The 19,746-nt window shown below is 38.6% G+C and overlaps 1 protein-coding gene across 1 annotated transcript; it reads left to right on the plus strand.

The window, feature by feature from the left end:
- Positions 1–1,008: 1,008 nt before the first annotated feature.
- On the plus strand, positions 1,009–18,851 carry epha2a (eph receptor A2 a). The gene is made up of 17 exons (XM_028003641.1): positions 1,009–1,195; positions 2,883–2,950; positions 4,992–5,628; positions 11,283–11,438; positions 11,531–11,863; positions 13,213–13,340; positions 13,461–13,641; positions 13,748–13,850; positions 14,099–14,151; positions 14,241–14,366; positions 14,631–14,816; positions 14,911–14,972; positions 15,105–15,314; positions 16,043–16,192; positions 16,438–16,631; positions 17,575–17,730; positions 18,083–18,851. Exons 1-17 carry the CDS (start codon positions 1,120–1,122, stop codon positions 18,189–18,191), a joined length of 2,928 nt encoding a protein of 975 aa, XP_027859442.1. The 5' UTR covers positions 1,009–1,119; the 3' UTR covers positions 18,192–18,851.
- Positions 18,852–19,746: the final 895 nt, after the last annotated feature.

Genomic DNA, 19,746 nt, shown 5'->3' on the forward strand with positions numbered 1-19,746 from the left:
CATAATTCATGCATCAGAGGGTTAATTAAGCCTTTCAAATTTGACAGATGTTTGTATTATTCCCTTCCTAAAATACAATTACATGTATATCAACAAATCAATCAAGTTCAATTGAATAGCACATTTCTGCTACAACGCAGTTCAAAGTGCTTCACATCATAAAAACGCAAAAATACAAAATCATAAAATACACCTTGCAGTGAACAATTGAGAAAACTAGCAAATATTACATATTGATGAGTGCAATGTCTTAATTTAAAGGAACTCAGCCTTTCAGCTATTTTGTAGTTTTCTGGAAGTTTGTTCCAAATATGCATATGCAACTCTGAAAAAAAAATTAAGAGAACATTTTAAATGATCAGTTTCTCTGATTTTACTTTTTATAAATATATGTCTGAGTAAAATGAACATTGTTCTTTTATTCTATGAGCTACTGAAAACATGTTTCCAAAATTCCAAACAAAAAATTTCGTATTTATTTGCAGAAAATGAGAAATGGTCAAAATAAGGAAAAAGATGCAGTGCTTTCAGACCTTAAATAATGCAAAGAAAACAAATGCATATTCATTTAGGAACAACAATACTAATGTTTTAATTCAGGCAGAGATCAGAAATCAATACTTGGTGGAATAACCAGGAGGTTTTCAATGGGATTCAGTGCTGAGGGCTCTTCATTTGTTCCAGAATCGCCTCTATTTATATTTATTAATAAAATTAATATGGATATAATAATACAGTTAAATAAATTACATCTATAGTTAATTTTTACATTGTGAGCCATGTGTTGTTCTCATCAGCTCTCATTTTATTGCCCTGAGGACATTTTTATTCCACGAATTAGTTTATGGCTGATACATTCCTGGAGCAATTAAAAAAGGATCAACTTCTCCTCAATGAAACAGCTGCTTGGCTCCGCCCTCCTATTTCCATATTTGGAGCACTTCCACATTCCACGGGCCGGTGGGCGGAGCTATGACGCCACCTGTTTCTGAATGGGCCTAGAGGCTCCAGTTCAGTCAGCCGGTGTGGACAAAGTATTCAGGGACCGGAGACGGTGGGACTGGCGGAGAGTAGCACACGAGTTCGGGATACACGACTTTTTAAAAGTTGTGTGGAAACATGGGGCAGCCTCGGGTCAACTTTTGCTTCTTTCTATTTATTATTCGAGTTTTAATCAGCCTTCAGTCAAAAGAACGTAAGTACTTTTTAAATCACGTTTGTATAGAAAAGTAGTTTGATAGCTTTTCACTGGACCGCACCTTATGAGTCAGGAGGCTGGAATTTAAAGTTTTGCTTCCGATTTAGCTCTATTGTTTTCCAGTAGCAGCTTAAACTTTCTTGCTGTTAGATTTTTATTTTAACTTTCATTTATTTTCTTTGCTTGTATTTACTTTATGCTTAGCCAAAAAATAACCCAGAGCAGCGTGTTTTGAGTTCTTCTGTTCATTTATTGAACTTGCAGTTGTAATAAAACCCAATGATTATGGAAATGCTTTGATTATCGCCTTTTCTTAATAACTCCATCCGTCTTCTTTAAAACTGAATCGGCGCCTGGCTCTGGAGCTGCTGAAGGGGGGCACCTGTTTCATGATTTAACATGTCACACTTTTCTTTTTTTTTTTTTTTGTTTCTATCGGGTCACGCAGATTCATGTATTTCCCCGCTTCATGGTCGTTTAAAAGCCCACGCCTTTCTCAGACACTATTAAATCTTGCACCCTGAGCCCTGGAGGACACGGTCCCTGAAAATCTGAATAAGACCGACATGGCTGATTAAAACGTGAGAGCGTGGCATGTGCCCCCCATAAAACAGCTTCCCCACCCTCAGATCAAAGCTGAGAGTTTTACTTAACAGCTCAATAGTTTATATCTGAGCCTTGCGTTGGCCAAAGGGGATTTTTGTGCTTACTTATGTTTATATTGTACTGTAATACAATTCAGAGACGGTGCATTGTTCAAATGGACCCAAGAAGAACTTAATTTGGAGTTTCCTTCCAGTTCAGAATCTGAAGGTTCTGTGTTTTACAGATTATTTTAAGCTAATGAAACCCCAAATCAGTTTCCAAGAAAACTTAAATAGAAGGAAATCTAAATCAGACTTGTTACGCTCTAGCTCAAGTTATACATTATTTTTACTGCACACCTTAGCAGCAAGGTAAACCGTCACCGATATCCTCCACAAGGAAGCAAACCACAAAAGGCCATTGCTAAACGAGCTGCTCTTACTCTATCCAAGCATAGTAATGGAAAGTTGAGTGGATGGAAAATGTGTGGCTGTGACATTCTTATCTACTGAGAAAGTGAACATGTTTTTTTTTCCTCACACGTAACCCTAAATTAAGAACACAATTAAAAGTTTAAATATGACCACTTTTCAGCTGAATTACTGAAATAACTACATTATTTCATAAGATTTCTAATTTATTGAGATTTTTTTTTTTTACAATTCCTTTGAGAGCTGTGTTCTCTTTTTGGCCCTCTGGGCTTTAAGTTAGACCCAAGCACATTTAAGGCAAATGTGTACTTTAATTTATTCTGAGGAACAAATTTAAAACTTAACTGCTTAACTAAAGAGTGTAATTGTTATTCTTAATCTCATGTGCTACTATTTTATTTTTTTTATTTCATCTCTATTTAAGTGAATTTTATAATGCTTTGCCCAATAGTTGTCTGTCCTTTTTTAATTTTAGTCAATGTGCCTTTTGGGGAGTTCTCCCTCACAAAAAGAGATTTTCTCTCAAGGCACTTGCTGGTAAAATAATGGTTACATAAATTAAATAAAACAGGACAGTCGTGTCACGGTTTTATGTCGATGAGTCAGACGTTATCAGTTGACCCTGAACTGGCTGTAACTAAGTCATATATTTCTGTTTGTCCCTGCAGATGTGTTGCTAGATATGAAAGCTTCTGGGTCAGAGTTGGGATGGTTGACGTCGCCGAATGAGAACGGGGTGAGTTTTTATGCCTCAACAGGCACTTTTAGGATTCCAGATTCACGACTTGAAACTTGACTTTTTTTTACGAGGACGACTTCTGTGAAAGTAAAACCTGCCTGGTGACAATGACAGAGGCCTTCCTCTTGCTTATTTAGCTCCACTAAAAAAGCTCTCTGGGAGAGATGGAATGAACGGCAGCTCGATGAGGTTTGGCAGAGCGCAGCTTGTCTTGTGTTAATGTTACCCTTTCATAAAGAGCTTATGAATGCCGTTAAAATGTCAGGGTTCAACCTACATTTAAATTTACTCTACCAAAGTGCGTTTTACAGGCCTACAGTGGATTACTCGTTATGTCCAAACCATAAAGCTAAATTTTCTCTCCTTCTATAAGCAGAGATAACACTCAGAAGAGATATGGAAAGACATTACAGAGAGAGAAAAAAAGTCTCATCCAGATGTACAGAGCCATCTTTCCCATCTCTATCTATAGTTCAGTGGCTTTCCATCCAAAATAAGAAACAGGATATGGCCATTTCCAGAGTGTGGTCTCTGTTTCTTGTTGCACTCAAAGATCTAAGAATGTACGGATTGGCGTTGTATTATAAAGGATTTCCCTGTTTGTCCAATTTGAGCTTTGTTCTATTGCAACTTTGTCTCCACTTGCAAGATTTATTTAGTTTTGCACGTAGGATCATTATTTTCTGGAGTCTATTTTTTGGCTCAGTAGTTGCATAGTTAAAGGGATTGGCATGTTCGAAGACTTTAAGCAGTTAACACCCTCCCTGGGAAGTAGTATAATTTTAAAATCTTTTGTAGTTCTCAATCAAAAAACAAATCAAGAACTTCCCATGGAGTCGAAATTAAGCTGGAAAGCTGGAATTTATCAAGAGTTCAGCGTCCAATATGGCTGCAGCACCTTTAAAATGTATAAATGGAATAAATTGAGAAAGCTTTTTTATTTTAAAATGGTTAAAATGTTATTGCACTCCATGCGATTGGTCTTTTATGAACCTTTATAAACACTGTCACCAATTTGCATTGTGTTAATGACCAAAGAGTCGGGTAACATTGAGACAGGAAATGATGCGCCACAAGTGAACAGGGTATGCAAAGGCTTTCCAGTCAGAGTTCTGTTTGAAATAAAAGTAAAATGGTTTAAAAAATAGAAAGATTATGGTTCTTTAAGTTGCTACTGTTTTATTACAAAGACATACTGTACTTTTCTACTAGTTAGTTACTCTTAATAGGAACACGCTCTCTTCTGTGTCTGTGTTCAACTCATCTGCGGTGCACTGTCTTTTCCACATCAGTTGTAAAGTTTGGGGACTCAAGCTTTCCCTAAAACCTTACCGAACTGCTAACATATGATGTGTTAAATTTTAATCAGGACTTAAGTCTTTTAATCTTTTTACACGTCAGTGCTTCCCTCTAGTAAAAAACCCTCTAATTGCTGGTGACTTTGCTGCCATGCCTCTCTCAGCGCTGTGCTTACAAAGCTTGTTTAAGGGCCATAAATGTTGGTTCTACTGTAGTAGTTGCTGGGTTGATTCCTTCCACGCATGCAGCCATGTGTGTTAATGGAAAACCACACACGTTGAGAGCGCACGGCACATGCCCAGACGATGTTAATGTTTGGGAAAAAAGCTTCAGCAGACTTCTGAGCTTTAGGGGCTTTTAAGAAAGCTTGAGTAGGCCTGTTGCAATAAGCTATAAATCTAGTAGTCGCATTATAAATTAGCTTCCATTTGCATGATTTATCATTTTTCTCTTCTTTCTCTTTCTTTCTACTAAAAATTAGACGACAAATGTCTAGTTTACAGAGACTTCACAATTCATTGCATTTGTTGTTTCTGTTTTGCTTATTTATCTTGCATTTTTATGCCATTGACATTATATTAGTTCAAAATGGTCTCAAAACAACCATATTATCACTTATCCCAATAACTTCTGGAACAATTTATCATCCAGTATGATTGTTATCGTGACAGGCCTAAGCATGAGGAAACTTTCCGCTTTCATTCGGTGATATTGATGCCATTTTTTTATCTTCTTGCAGTGGGAGATTGTTCAGACGGTGGTGAACAGCTCACTTTTATACACCTACAGTGTTTGTAATGTAGACTCTGCTGACCAGGACAACTGGGTACGGACAACTTTCATTCAGAGACGCCCAGAGAGCAGCCGTGTCTCTGTGGAGCTCCAGTTCATCGTCCGGGACTGCAACACCTTCGGCGGCGCGTCTGTCACCTGCAAAGAAACGTTCAACCTCTTCATCTCGGAGGCTGACGCCGACGTGGGAACCAGCTTCCGCAAGGGGCAGTTCCGCAAGGTCGCCACCATCGCCCCCGATGAGGTCACAAGAGGCCGGGTGCCGAAGGTCAACACCGAGACGAGGACAGTGGTGCCCCTGTCCAAAAAGGGCTTCTACCTGGCTTTCCAGGACATGGGCGCCTGCGTGGCCCTTCTGTCTGTCAGGGTTTACTACAAGACGTGTCCGTCCACCGTGCAGAGCCTGGCAGCCTTCCCGGAGACGGTTGCAGATGCCTTGAGGGAGGTGGAGGGAGTCTGCGTGAAGAATGCCGTCAGTCAGACCACCCCACGCATTTACTGCACAGCTGAGGGTAAATGGGTGGTTCCCGTGGTGCAGTGCCAGTGTCTCCCAGGATACGAAGCCACAGAAAACTCCTGCCAAGGTAAGCCTTGCCAGAAATCTGCCTTCAACTGTGTTTGTCTTACTTTGGGTGTTGTAACAAATTTGTCTCGGCGGTGGGCAATGAGTGTGCAGGAATGCTAATTATATCAGGTTTGTTTGGAAATAAGTGCCAAGAGAAGGCAGCAAATAAAGGTTTCTTCATATTACACAGAAGAGTCAATCTGTGAGTAAATTTCAACTGTTTTCCTCTGATGCCTCATCATAATTGTACCTGTTGCCCAACAGCCCTTTGTTTCCAGCCCTGGTCTCTTTGGTTTTAAGAATGAGGCACGGTTTTACGACTTCCTGTTAAATGCAACTCTATATGACCGTTGAAAGTTTTGTTCTTTTATGTCATAAAAGTATTTATTCTGAACTTAAAGCCTTAGAATGAGATGATGGAAAATTGCTGTGTAGCTAAAGTTACATTTCTTGAAAACTCAAACAAAAATTCTATTATGAAAAGTACAAATCCAAGAAGGTTTAAAACTGACATAAAATGTAATTTCTTCTCTTCTTAGACATTCATACAAAGTCCAATGTTGAATGTTTAGAAATATTACAGGTAGTTAAAATTGCCCAATGAATTGTGTATTACTTTGGTTTTTAAAATTTCACAACAAAAATGAGCTTTTCCTGGCAACACAATACTGATGAAAATTTAGACTTTATAAATATAATGTATTATTCCAATTAATTAAACATTACCTTTAGGCTGCTTCTGAAGTTTAAATTTCCATTGTAAAAGTCAAATGTTTCCCAACAATCCTAACCTCAAACTCCAGTATGTCCACCTTGTAAATGACTCATTCTAGATCTTGTGAAACTCTTGAGCTGGCTTTCCACTATAATTACCTCAAAGCTCCAGTTATCCCTGTTGTTTCTACACGTTTTGCTAACACACTTTTTCCTTCCACCCAACTTTCTAAATATATCCTTGCATACACAACTCACTGAACAGCCTGCCTCTTAGGAATTACCATTTTTGACAGATAAAATTTTTTTTAAGCAATATAATTTCCAAACTGAAGCTCATATGTTCCTTATCCACACACAGATAGATATAGGAAGTGATTAATATAGATATTTAAGGGATTTACTTGAGTTAATCTTGGGGATTACATCTAATGAAAACACAGAACTGTTTATTCGAATAAAATATTATTACATACAAAGGCTGCTACTTTCCCTACTGCTGAACAATTTTCTTATACACTTTTTTCTTCCACTCAACTTTCCAAAATCTTGAAAAAAAAAAAATATATATATATATATATATATATATATCTATCTATATATATATATATATATATAGATAGATAGATAGATAGATATATATATCTATATATATATATAGATATATATATATATGTAGATGAACTTTGCTACATTCAACTAAAAGAAATCTAATAAAATGGATGTCAAAATATAAATGTAAGTAGAAGTAAGTTTCTTAAATAAGAAAAGGACAGAGCGCTGGCATTCATGCTCTATGTGCTCTGTTTGCGTGAATAGAAAAGTTGGTCTGCCCTTTGGTATTCTGGGGTGTGGTGTGTTGAACTATCTGGAGGAAACGTGGGAGGAGAAACGGTACGGAGTGAAGAGGAAGGAGGGAGGAAGGGCCGTCAGTGTACTGCGGGGATTTCAGAGAGGAATTCTTTCTTCCTCACGTCACCGCAGTACCTTCAGCGCTGATTGACTGGAGGAAGGGCTGTGTGAATGTGTCGCAGTGACTACCTGAAAGCGGCGTGTGTCTTCTCCTCGCAGAAATTTGTTTTGGGCAGGTCGCTAAGGCAACCAGAACCACAGATTGCAGGGAAGAAGCTGACACACCTTTCAGGGGTTAGACTGAGTCAGGCTGCGGTTTTATGACTCCTCACAGTCCGAGCCACCTTGACTGGCGAAGACATGTGTTTTCTTAACCTGTCATGCAGAGTCAAGGGATCAGCTTTTATAGGTTCTAAACACAAGGGAAATAATCTTTTAAGTGGTTAATGAATTGCTTTTGAAGCTGTTTAATGTGGAAAAATATGGTTTTTTGTTTGCATTTTGACTCTATTTTCACTGATACAACCTCCTCCACAATTAATGTAAAATATTGTGCAACTAAAATTAAAATAAATTCTTGTAATAGATACTTTAATACCATTGGCTAACAATGAGATTTGGAGAATGTGTTCTTTACCGTCCTCATATTTTTCAGTGGCCACAAAAAAATAAACTTATAAAATTATTAACATTTTTAATCATTTTTAAAATCAATTACATTTTTAAAATGGGCTTTTTATGAGTTTCTGTTTCGTAGTTATATCAATGGTCTTCGCTTCACTTAGCAACTCTTAAAAAATGGAATAGACCAGAATACAGGTGATTTAGTTAATTAATTTGATATTTTTTTCATAGATTAAAAAATTGGGGCATAAAAATATTCTATCAAAACATGATTAAAATGCAAATAAAAAACTAATTAATTAATATAAGTGATAAAGAACCAAAATAAAATAATAATTGAATGGATATTAAGGAAAAGCACCTTTTAATACAAATATTATCTGTTCCTTTACGTAAAATAGATGTGTTTGATCTTTGTAGATAAGAAATGTACCAGAAGAAAGGCATGTTTACTCATTTTGAAGAGGTTCAGGTCATTTTTTGAACCAGAAGTCATGGATTGAAAATAAAAATTTCTGAAACACTTTAAATAACTTTAAAAAGTGGATTTTAAGTCAACAAATAATTAATTTACATTTATTTTACAGGAATCATTAATTGTGATTGCAGCAATTTCATTCGAAAGGTTGGATTTGTCAAAATAATATTCAAATTTTACATTTATTTTAATCCTGTTTGCTGTTACTCACCAGGGAAGCTGCAATTGCATATTTTGTGTTGCTTTATATAGACTAAACAATTGATTAGAAGGCCAATTAACTGATATTGAAAAGTTCAGCCCAACATACCAGGAACTGATAAGCACTGCACTTCAAAGCACAAGTGTCGCAATCACATTGTAAAAAAAAAAAAAAATCAAGATGGAACAGAGGATTGTTTTAATCTTTAAGGTTTCTTAATGGAAACGGAAGTTGGCACAAAAAGGCAGGAAATTTTCTTTGAACAGGGAAATGTATGATTCCAAAGTTTAGATGATAACCTGATTAATAAGACAGAGGAAACATCTGTTGTTACACAAAGGGGGGGTACAAAAAGGAAAGAAAAAAACTGTGATCTTCTGTCTGCCAACAAGAGAAAGTGATATCCTAACAGGCTCATGTCCTGCGTGTGGATTCCACTGGTGAGTCCAACTGCTGTGGGAAAAGGAAGCAGGAGCGACATGAGGAGGAATGCTGACTGACACAAATAAGCAGATTGTTCTTTAGTGGACAGTTGGTGCATGAGGGGAGGTTAGATTTGAGGGCTGCTTAGTTAGGTGTGGGGTGTAATTTAGTCAGGAGGATTAGTAGAGCCACAGGACAGCTGTTAGCCAATGACATGCCCCACTCGGTCTCCTTTTACTCTTTCATCCGGTTGTTAACACACGCAACGAGCTCCCTAATCCACGCTCTCACTCATTATAACAATGGCTTGAGCAACAAAGAGCGAAAAAATTGCTTCGATTATTGGATGCAGCGGTGCGTAATTCATGTTCTTTTGAGAGTTTTAGCATAAGAGAGCATGAGAGCATCAGAAGAATAAACGCAGAGATAATAATTTGGAAAACTTTCAGCCATCTCATGCAAATGCTTTGTATTGGAATTTGCATCAGATATGCAATGCAAACACATGGTTAGCATTTAGATAGGCGTTGCCTATTGCCAAAGTTTGCATTAACAATGTTTGGGGTTTTTATACACTGCACACATGCTGCCATTTATGAGCTTTATATGGAGCAATGTAACTTGTTTATGGCACCACTCTGTCCAATCTCACAGACAATGGATGAATGGGGCCGTAGTTCCTTTAGTACGTGACAGAGGTCCTGCTGTTCCAGCTCCAGATAAAATGGGCAGGCCCCCTTTTCTTATTCGAAATAACCTCGGCTACACCCCCCCTGTCGCCGAGTGACTCCCCAGAGAGCGCTTCTGTTGGTGCTCCAGACCTTAGCCCCTGCCGTCCCCCCTCTATTCATCTTCATCCCACACTCAACCTGCTCCTTCTCCTCTTGTGCACCAGCACTACTTGGGGTGCAAAGGTCCTCCTGCTTTGGTGGGGAAGCAACGCGCCCATGTCTTTAATCCAACGTTCGCCAGACCTCTTCTCTCTCTCACCAGAGCAGGCGCCAGACTAAAGGCAGGTCCTCAGAAAGCATTGTAGACGAGATCTTTAAATATTGAAAAAAACAAACAAAAAAAAAACAACACAACTTTGTCACTTTTTTAATCCACTGTAGTTAAGAGTTGACGCCTCTCTCACATTCACATGTTTAGAACAAGGTTTGCTTTGGACAGAGGAAACCAAAATTAAAAGTTTTAGGCAAGCATTCAATAGGGCTGGACATTAAATCAATAGCCAGTATCAATAGATAATGTGTTTGATAGAGTATTCAATAATTTCACTGAACTACGATCCAGAACCGCACAGCATTCTGGGAAGGTAGGCTGAAGAATTCTACCTCTTTCGTTACCTAGCAACAACTTGTTGAGTTACTTGTGGTTACCTAGCAACAACCTGTTGAGTAACTTGCGCAGTAGCAGTTTAAGGTTTTGCCACTTTGCCTCGTAACTGCTTAAAAGCAGAAAAATAATGGTGTGAAGTGAAAACTGTGGATAGAAGATGAAGTTTGTCAGTATTTCAAATATTTTAAACAAAAAAAACCAAATACTTAATTATCGATATCAGCCAATGTTAAATGTGATAAGTTTTCAGGCATGCCCTGGCATTCAGGAAGCTGGGTGTGGCAGAAAACTATCATCTCTATAATGAAACATAGTGGTGGCAGCATCATGCTGTAGAGACCATTTTCCTGGACAGCTGGTTAGATATTTATGGATGGAGCTAAATACAGGGGAAACCTGGAAGAAATTCTGTGAATTTCTGGGGTGGAGGCCCAACATCCAGCAGCCGCTGAGGCCTTACCCCAGTCAGAAAATATGCGCATCTGCTTCCACAAAGGAAGGAAGAAAGGCCGGAAACAACAGCCTCTGACTGAATTGCGGCTCACTTTCTGATTTTTGTCCTGCATGGATGTTCATTAACCTCTCATGCCCTGGAAAGCTCTTTATCTTTGCAATGAAAAGTCCATTTAAACCACTCCAGCAGTTTCCAAGCTGCCATTTCCTTTGGCAAAAACAAAAAATATTATCTACCAGAAATCTGAGCCGCATAGTTCACAGGGGAGAGGAGAGATCCGATCACCTGATGGATTTACTGCCCCGCTGCCATCCGGTAGGCTCCGGCACTGTGACCTGAGATCATGCCTTCAGGCTGAAAAAAAAAAGGACGAGTGCAGGCAGATCATCAGGGAAATCCCGTCTCATTCTTCCGGATACAAAGACTATGTGATTATAAGTTAGTCACAACAAATGCTTCCTTTTGGTTGAAAAGGGGCCAGACTGACAGGGACAAGCTTATTGTTTGTTTTTGATCGCTCATTCCTTCCTCTGTTTGTCTCTTTCATTTGTCACACTGAAATGAACACACCCTTTTTCTCTCACACAGAATGCAAACCAGGCTACTTCAAGCCGTCTGCCTCCAACGAGTTTTGTCAAGTGTGTCCGGATAACACCAAGTCGTCTTTAGCCGGTGCGGCCGAGTGTGTCTGTGAGGACGGCTTCTTCAGATCCCCATCTGATCCTCTGACAGCGGCTTGCTCTGGTAAGAGATCCTGCTCACTTCTAGCTCCATCTGGACTCACTGGGTCTGTCTTAGAGGACTTTTCTGAGTGACTGACTTACTTCCTGGTTCAGCTCCGCCCAGCGCCCCACGCGACCTCACTTCCACCACGCTGTCGGGAGATGGCCGCCTGCTGCTGTCCTGGAGCCCACCTCTGGAGACCGGAGGCCGCAGCGACCTGACCTACAGCGTGGCGTGCGAGATCTGTGACGAGTCCCAGTGCGTCGCCTGTGGCGAGAAGATCCGCTTTGAGACCGGTCCGACAGAACTTAAGGAGCCCGGAGTTGTTGTTAGTGACTTGGATTCGCATCACAACTACACATTCACTGTGGAGGCTCACAGCGGGGTGTCGCAGTACGGCACAGAGAGGGCCACTGCAAGCATCACCACTACTCTGGATTATACAAGTGAGATTTATGGACCTCATTTCCTATAAATATTCATTGATCATTAGTGTAAGCTTACATTACCACCATGTAATTATTGTGATAAAAATGTATAAAAAGGCCTTCAAATTAATTAATCTCTCAAGGTTTCAGAAGCATCCAACATTTAATCTGATTAGATACTAAATAATCATTTATATCTCTAACAATTCTTTTAAATGAATGCACCTAAAGGAGTTTGTGAAATTTATAATTTGCTTATTTTAGTTTCGCTATTGTTGAGGGACTTTTAACCAGTAATCCGCAACTTCCTAGAAAACAGAGAGGCCATTTTTGTCAAAATGGAAAAGATATGAGAACATAGTTTCTCACCTAAGTTTTTTTGTTTGTAATTTTCTGAATTTGGCCTTATGTTAGTAAGCTATTTTTTTAATAATATAGCTCTTTTATATAACAAATAAATGAATCACAAATGCTTTACAATAAAATATAAAATACATAAATCACATGAAATGTTCAGTATTACCTTATTTCTGTCAGCTAAACAAACCGACTAAATGTCAGACATCACATAACATCTAAAGTTTATCTGAATAATGCTGCATGAGTTCAATCTAAATAAAAAATAAAATAAATAAATAAAAAAGGAAACAATAAAACAAAGTAAATACTAGGTGTTAAAATTAGATCTAAATAAAAGCCTGTTTTTAAAGAGTAGCCTTTTGTGTCACGCCATATTTAAGGGATTAGTCATGGATTACTTACAACAATGCCTGGATAAATGTACAAAACTACAATTTAAATATGTCTGTTACATTTATTCAATAGGAATTGTCAATTAGGTCAATAATTGTGAACCACTAGTGAATTTCTCAATATGTAGATTTTTCTTTATATGTTTTTTTATTGTTATATGTCATATAAATAAAAAAAAATCTATTTTTTTCCTTACATATAGAACAAAATATAATTTGCTATTTATTAATACAATTAATTTACTTAAAGAGTAAATGTAATCAGATTAAAGGGTGATTTGTCCTCTGAATATGTCAGTGTGCTGCTGCATTAGAAGTTGAACGTCTTTTAAGCTTTTTTTACACATCCGTGTGGCTTTGTGTGATATAACTAAAGTCTTGAAGCTTTCAGATAAGAGTCACTTATTGAGTTACCGTGAGCTAGGGTTCCAACCAGCTTAAGAGAGGAAAAAACTGTTTTTGTACAACGTTTCAATTAAAGGCTTCTACAAAAGATGGACTTACTACACAGGGAGGAATTTGGTCTGACCCGCTGAATCCCAAAGGCTTTCATTTCCAAACACTATGATTAGTCACTAACCATTATTTTGCGCTCTGTCTCTCGCCGACCGTTAGATCCCCCCAAGGTGACGTCGATCCATCTGGATGACCGTGGGCCCACCAGTCTGTCTCTGTCCTGGACTCTGTCTCGCAGACCTCCAGCCCACATCAGTCACCACTATGAGCTGATGTACCGCAAAAAAGTAAGATGGAGAGCTTTTCTTTTCCCATGTAAAATGTATAAAGCGCTACTATGTCTGGCTTTTAATATAGATTAGCATTAGAATAAATCTTTCTAACACAATTTTAAATTCTCCTTGCAGGATATTGAGGGAGAGAGCGATGTGACCACCTACACAGTCCTAATTCTGGACAAAAACTCTGTCCAGATTAATGACCTCACCCCAGATACGACCTACTTGTTCAGAGTTTTGGTCAAACTGAGTCCTGAAGCTATGCCTGGCAGCTACAGCAAGGACCAACCATTTCACACGTCAGCCTTAGGTACAAACATCCATAAAAGCCACTAAACCCAACGCACATCAGAATAATATGTCCTGTAAATGTGTGTGTTTTTCAAAATGACAATGATCTTGTGTGATTTGTGCAGCTGAATCTCAGACACAAAACAAGCCCACGCTGGTGATGGGAGCGGTGGTCGGAGTGGCTGTCATCCTGCTTATAATCGTCGCCGTCCTGCTGCTGCGAAGAAGGTACGTTTCTACCGACTCTAAATCCACATTCGACATGTGTGTGTCATTGAGATAAATATTGTGTACCATTTACAAACCTGTCAGCTGTATTATTATCAGCCTCAAAACAAAGGAGGGGTTGTAGTAATAGTTAGGGCTGCTGTGGAATAAATCCTTTGTCTGATTCAGCCGAGGCTGACCTGCAATTATTAAAAGCTGGCATCTATTCTGCTTAGTCTCACAGTGATTGGTCTTGTTTTTCCTCTCAGGAGTCTGTGCTCCCGGGGCAGAGGAGGACCTGAAGATCCCTACTTCTCTACAGGTTAGCAAACCAGGAAAGCAGTGTTTTGTCGAACGATAATGAAATTTTTCTTTTGTGCTTATTTTTGCTTATTTTGTTTTCTTCTTCAGATCAGCTTAAGCCTCTGAAGGCGTACGTCGACCCTCATACGTACGAGGACCCTAACATTGCCATCCAAAAATTTGTCAAAGAAATTGACCCAAATATTATCAGGAAGGAAAAAGTCATCGGTGTCGGTAAATATTCATAAGTTTAATTTGAGACGCAGTGATTGGAGATTTAGTGGCTGATTTCCGATCACCAAAATTTGATCGATTTTAGTCATTTAGAATTTCAAAACGCTTTATTTCTATTTCATTTTGATAGTAAAATCAAAGAGTTACAAAGTTGTCTCTTTTTGGGTCTTTCAACACTGGTCACCAGACAGTTTCAACTTTAAGTTTAATGACATTTCTTTGAACCATTTTGAAACGTTTCCTTTCATCTTCTGTGCTCATCAGGTGAGTTTGGCGAAGTGTTTCGGGGCATGATGAAGGTTCCCAGGAAAGGAGAATTGGCTGTAGCCATCAAGACGCTGAAGCCCGGCTACTCAGAGAAACAGAGGCAGGACTTCCTTAGCGAGGCTAGCATCATGGGCCAGTTCTCACACCCAAACATCATCCGGCTCGAAGGCGTCGTCACCAAATGTAAGTATGAAGCTTAAGTCAGACCTTCTGTTTAACTGGATGGATATGTAAAGCTTAATTTGAATTATAATGATATTTTTAAATTTCTTTTCAGTCAAGCATGCCATGATAGTAACAGAATACATGGAGAATGGAGCTCTTGATACATATCTGAAGGTAGGTGTCTAAATTTCCTTAAACTTTTTGAAAATTGAGAAAATTAATTTGCCATTTCTATACCATTTTTAGAACACTAAATGCTTATATAAAGAACATAAACAACAAATATATATTTTTTAATTTAATTAGGAACATGATACAGAGATTCCTCCATACCAGCTTTTGGGAATGCTGCGAGGAATAGCTGCTGGTATGAAATACCTCTCTGACATGAACTATGTCCACCGGGACTTGGCGGCGAGAAACGTCCTGGTCAACAGCAGCCTGGAGTGCAAAGTGTCTGACTTCGGTCTTTCTCGTGTCTTGGAGGACGACGCCGAGGGCACCTACACGACCAGAGTGAGTCCAGCTTTTTATTTCACCGTCTTTAAAGCTGCAATATGAAACTTTAATAATTAATGTGTTTTTTAGATAATCTGAGAAAAATAAACGGGCAGCTAGTACTCCCGGTACTAGATGCAGAAATACACCTTAACTCGGCCCCCCTCTCCTCCTCAGAAACAACCAATCAGAGTCCGGGGGAGGGTCTTAGCTCTGTCAATCACTCTTGTGCTCACTCCATCCCGCTTGCACTTGGCTGGTTCACCACATCATAGCCATGAATGCTAATTCTAGTTAGCATGGCCACCGATGACGGCGGATAAATGGTTTTCCTGTAAAGTTGAGTTGTTTCTCTGCCATTAGCACACTTCGTATTACGTGGTGCTAGATGTGCGAGCATAATTGACAGCGTTAAGACACTCCTCCTAGCACTGATTGGTTGTTTTTGACTGGGGGCGGCATTAGTGGCACTGGGGAAGCCTGATTTTTTCACAGATTATCTGTCTCATGTCATACTGCCTCAACATGGGGACATTTTAACAAATATGGAAAAACATATTTTTGTAAAAGTTACATACTGCAGCTTTAAAACAGAATTAGAAACTCCAACTCAGCTGGGTTTAGTCTCTATCCACTGCACATTTGTTAATTGTGTTTCCACTCATAAGCGTTTGGTCCCTCACCGCCTCATATTTCCTCTCCTGTCACATGTTAAGCTTGGTTTGTTGATGTTTCTCTGGTGTCAGGGAGGTAAAATCCCAATCCGCTGGACCGCTCCAGAGGCCATTGAATACAGGAAGTTCACCTCGGCCAGCGACGTGTGGAGCTTCGGGATAGTCATGTGGGAAGTCATGGCATTCGGAGAACGGCCCTACTGGGACATGAGCAACCATGAGGTATGTTTCATCTGTCACGACCCTTATGGCTGTGATGACTGATTGTTTTGGCCTGTGTTTGGAATGTGGTGATTGAAAGCAACCTTACGGCCAAGCATGTGGTTTCTCACCATTTTCATCAAATCTTAATGTTAGTGTAGGTGCACAGCAGTTTGTTGGACTGCTGCCTGTTCAAACTGACTGTAGGTCATAAATCTACCTTAAATTCAAGAGCTGCCTTAACTCGGCCCCCCTCTCCTCCTCAGGTCATGAAGGCTATCAACGAGGCGTTCAGGCTTCCTGCTCCGATGGACTGCCCATCTGCTATCTACCAGCTCATGCTTCAGTGCTGGCAGCACGACCGCTCCAAGAGACCTCGCTTCTCAGACATCGTCAACATTTTGGACAAACTTCTGCAGAGTCCAGAATCTTTGAAAACCATCGCTGACTTTGACCCACGGTAAGGACAAAATGTTTGTTTTATTTATTAGAGAAAGACACATGAGGTAACTGATATATTATTTATGATGTTGAGGACATCTGCTTATGCTAACATTTCATCTTTTTAATTTTTTTAAATTGTTTTTACTGCAAACATATATAGTGTTAATAGCTCCTGCATACCTAATTTTACCTAACTCTTATATTCAAAATTGTGTTATATATTAAGACTGAAACTAATGATTATTTTTAGCTGATTATTCTGACTATTATTTTGATAAAAAAGAGCACTTTCTGCAGATTTTTCATTTTACCTCTTAAGCTTTTTTATACAATATTAGAAATACATTAAAAGATGCAAATAAACAAGTAATTCAATAATTTTTTTAAATAACATACAATAATATAGGATTTCCTTAGTGAATTTGAACTGGATGAAGTGAAAATTATGCCACTGGAAGAGTTTTGGGTGAAACATATTTACAGACAATGAAGTTTTTATCTGAAATTCAAAATGTATATGTGTTTTGTGCAGTTTTGACTTATTTGCAGCTGTGAATATTTGTTTTTCTAAGCAAATTAATTAATAGTTAGCCATTAATTGATTATTAAATTAGTTGATGATTATTTCAATAATCGATTCATCATGATTTCTCTCATTAATTGTTCAGCGGTTAAGTAAATGTATTTACTTAAGTAAATACATTTACTTGACCGCATCCTATATACAGTATATATTATATATATATTATATTATATATATATATATTTCCATATATACATATATATATATATATATTCATTTTTTTTAAATAATAATAGTTGTTATAAATATTATTATAAAGTTTGTGAGAAGGTTTACAGAGAGAGAGATTAATAGACAATGGTATATTTTCATCATTACTTGCACAGAAATGTGCACCATGTGCTTGTGAATACTGATTTCCTGTGGTTCCCTGCAGCGTTTCCATCCGCCTGCCCAGCACCAGCGGCTGTGACACCACCATGTTCAGATCGGTGCCCGAGTGGCTCGAGTCCATCAAGATGAGCCAGTACAATGAAAGCTTTGCTCGAGCGGGGATAACCACCATGGACCATGTGCTCGCCTTGAGGCCTGAGTAAGTTCTGTGCTGATTCATCTTTCAGCATGCTGCATTTTTATCAGCACACTGAGGAATTATAAATACTAGATGTGCTAATTTAATTTCCATCATAAACTGCCACAACTATGTGTGGACAGTTTAAACAATTCTTGCATGGCTTTAACTTTTAAAGTTAAATATTCAAGGAGATGTAGACTGTTACACACCCTACTTGTCTGTGCAAATTAAACTTTCTGGTGCTCTGAGCTGTAATTACTCCACAGGAGCACATTTAGCTACGGAATGTGACTTTTATATCTGCATACGTTACAGATTCCCGCTTGTGTTCAGCCTTCTGACAGCAGTGTGTTGATTTGCTTCTTTTCAGAGACATTAGGAACATTGGCGTTCGGTTGCCCGGCCACATGAAGAGGATAGCATACAGCATCCTGGGCCTGAAAGACGAGACCAGCTCCCTCAGCGTGTTTGCAGTGTGATCTAAGCATTCCTTTAAATCAAAGTGCACTGACCGGCCATGCCATTTCACTCAGACCAGGAGGGGTCTGAAGGGGGGGAGTGAAACTGAACCACGCTGCAAGGATTTTTTTTCCCGTCTTTATGTGGCCCAACATTGGATGATTAAAGAGGAGCCACCAAGCCACTCAGAAAGGACTGAGAACTGAGCACATTTGTGTACCATATCATAACAGAGGAGAATAATTTATATAAAAAAAGTCTCATATGTTGAACATATATGATTTCTATAATGTAGATTACAAAAATGTATGAAAACATGCATAATGTGAGAGTGCTTGCACTTGTGGTAACTGACTGAAATATACCAAGCACTCACCTTTTTCTATTCTGGATCCGTCAGCCTTTTTTTCTTTTAGTTTCTATAATTTGTGACTTGGTTATAAATTTGTAAATCTCATTTCGCTCAGGGCAAAAATCACAGATTCTTATGTTTTGCAGTTCATGTCTTCATCGGATATTTTCATTTGTTTGTTTACATCATGTCTTAATACAACTGTTCACTTTTTATTTAATATTTATTGTATTTTATATTTATGTCATTTGTCATACAAAATAACAGATCTGGTGAATGTGAGCCCAGCAGTTTTTTATATGTTGGAATAAAATGTTTGTCGCCAGTACTGCCTGGTTGCACTTTTTTTTTCTTTTCATTATGTGTCTGTGTGAACTTTGCTCCCCTTTACCTTGACAACCCTAAATAAAATCCATTGGCTTCAGAAGAAATTAGCAAACAGAGTTCACATGGGTAATTTAGTCTCCTCATAAACGCAGCAGTTCTGTGAAAACTCAGATGGTTGAAAGGAGAAAAACTATAACACTACATTTGACTGTAAACAACCCCCCACTGTAGAACAGTGGTGGCAGCATCATGCTGCTTGGATGCATTTTTTTTTTAGCAGGAAGAGGGAAGCTGGTCAGACTTGATGTGACAATAGGTGTATCTTAATACATGGTTAAACCTGAAAGGAAACCAGTTAAACAACTGAAGTGTATACTGATAAAATACACTTCAACTGTAAAATAAAATGTAAAAAAGTTTAAGGGATAGGGTAAGTACTTTAGCAAGCCACTGTATATGCTTCATGCATGTCTGTTATATGTGTTACATATGAATCAAACATCTTCGACAGCTGTGAATAAGACCTGTAAAGGTCAGCTTACAGTTTGTTTTACTTTCTAATTAGCTGTTCTGCCTCACAGAGCTCGTCCTTTGCTGGCTGTCAGGAAGTTTGACTTTGCAAGGCGGAGCAGAATCTCACACCATTTGTGCTCCATTTCACATCTGTTGCTCAGCCAAGTTAAAATGGCCAGGCTCGGCTTAATGCTCACTGGGGATGACGCTGCTGACATGAGCTAACATGAGACACTCTTTCCTATGCATTCCTATGTGCATTTAATCTTAACTTTATGTCTGTCTTGATTTTTTTTAAAAATATAATGTTGGTAACAGTTTATAATTATTGCATAAAGTCCTTTACCGAAACATCTCCACACCTTTTTTTCACACTCATACAC

Source organism: Xiphophorus couchianus, chromosome 20, assembly GCF_001444195.1.
Source record: "Xiphophorus couchianus chromosome 20, X_couchianus-1.0, whole genome shotgun sequence".
In the NCBI taxonomy this organism is placed as follows: domain Eukaryota; kingdom Metazoa; phylum Chordata; class Actinopteri; order Cyprinodontiformes; family Poeciliidae; genus Xiphophorus; species Xiphophorus couchianus.

What these genes read in the sequence shown, in the direction of transcription:
- epha2a (XM_028003641.1), top strand. Translation starts at nt 1,120, where the DNA reads ATGGGGCAGCCTCGGGTCAACTTTTGCTTCTTTCTATTTATTATTCGA. An exon ending in CACTACTCTGGATTATACAA is followed by an intron (nt 11,864 to 13,212) that starts GTGAGATTTATG and finishes GCCGACCGTTAG; the next exon opens with ATCCCCCCAAGGTGACGTCG. An exon ending in CTCTTGATACATATCTGAAG is followed by an intron (nt 14,973 to 15,104) that starts GTAGGTGTCTAA and finishes TAATTTAATTAG; the next exon opens with GAACATGATACAGAGATTCC.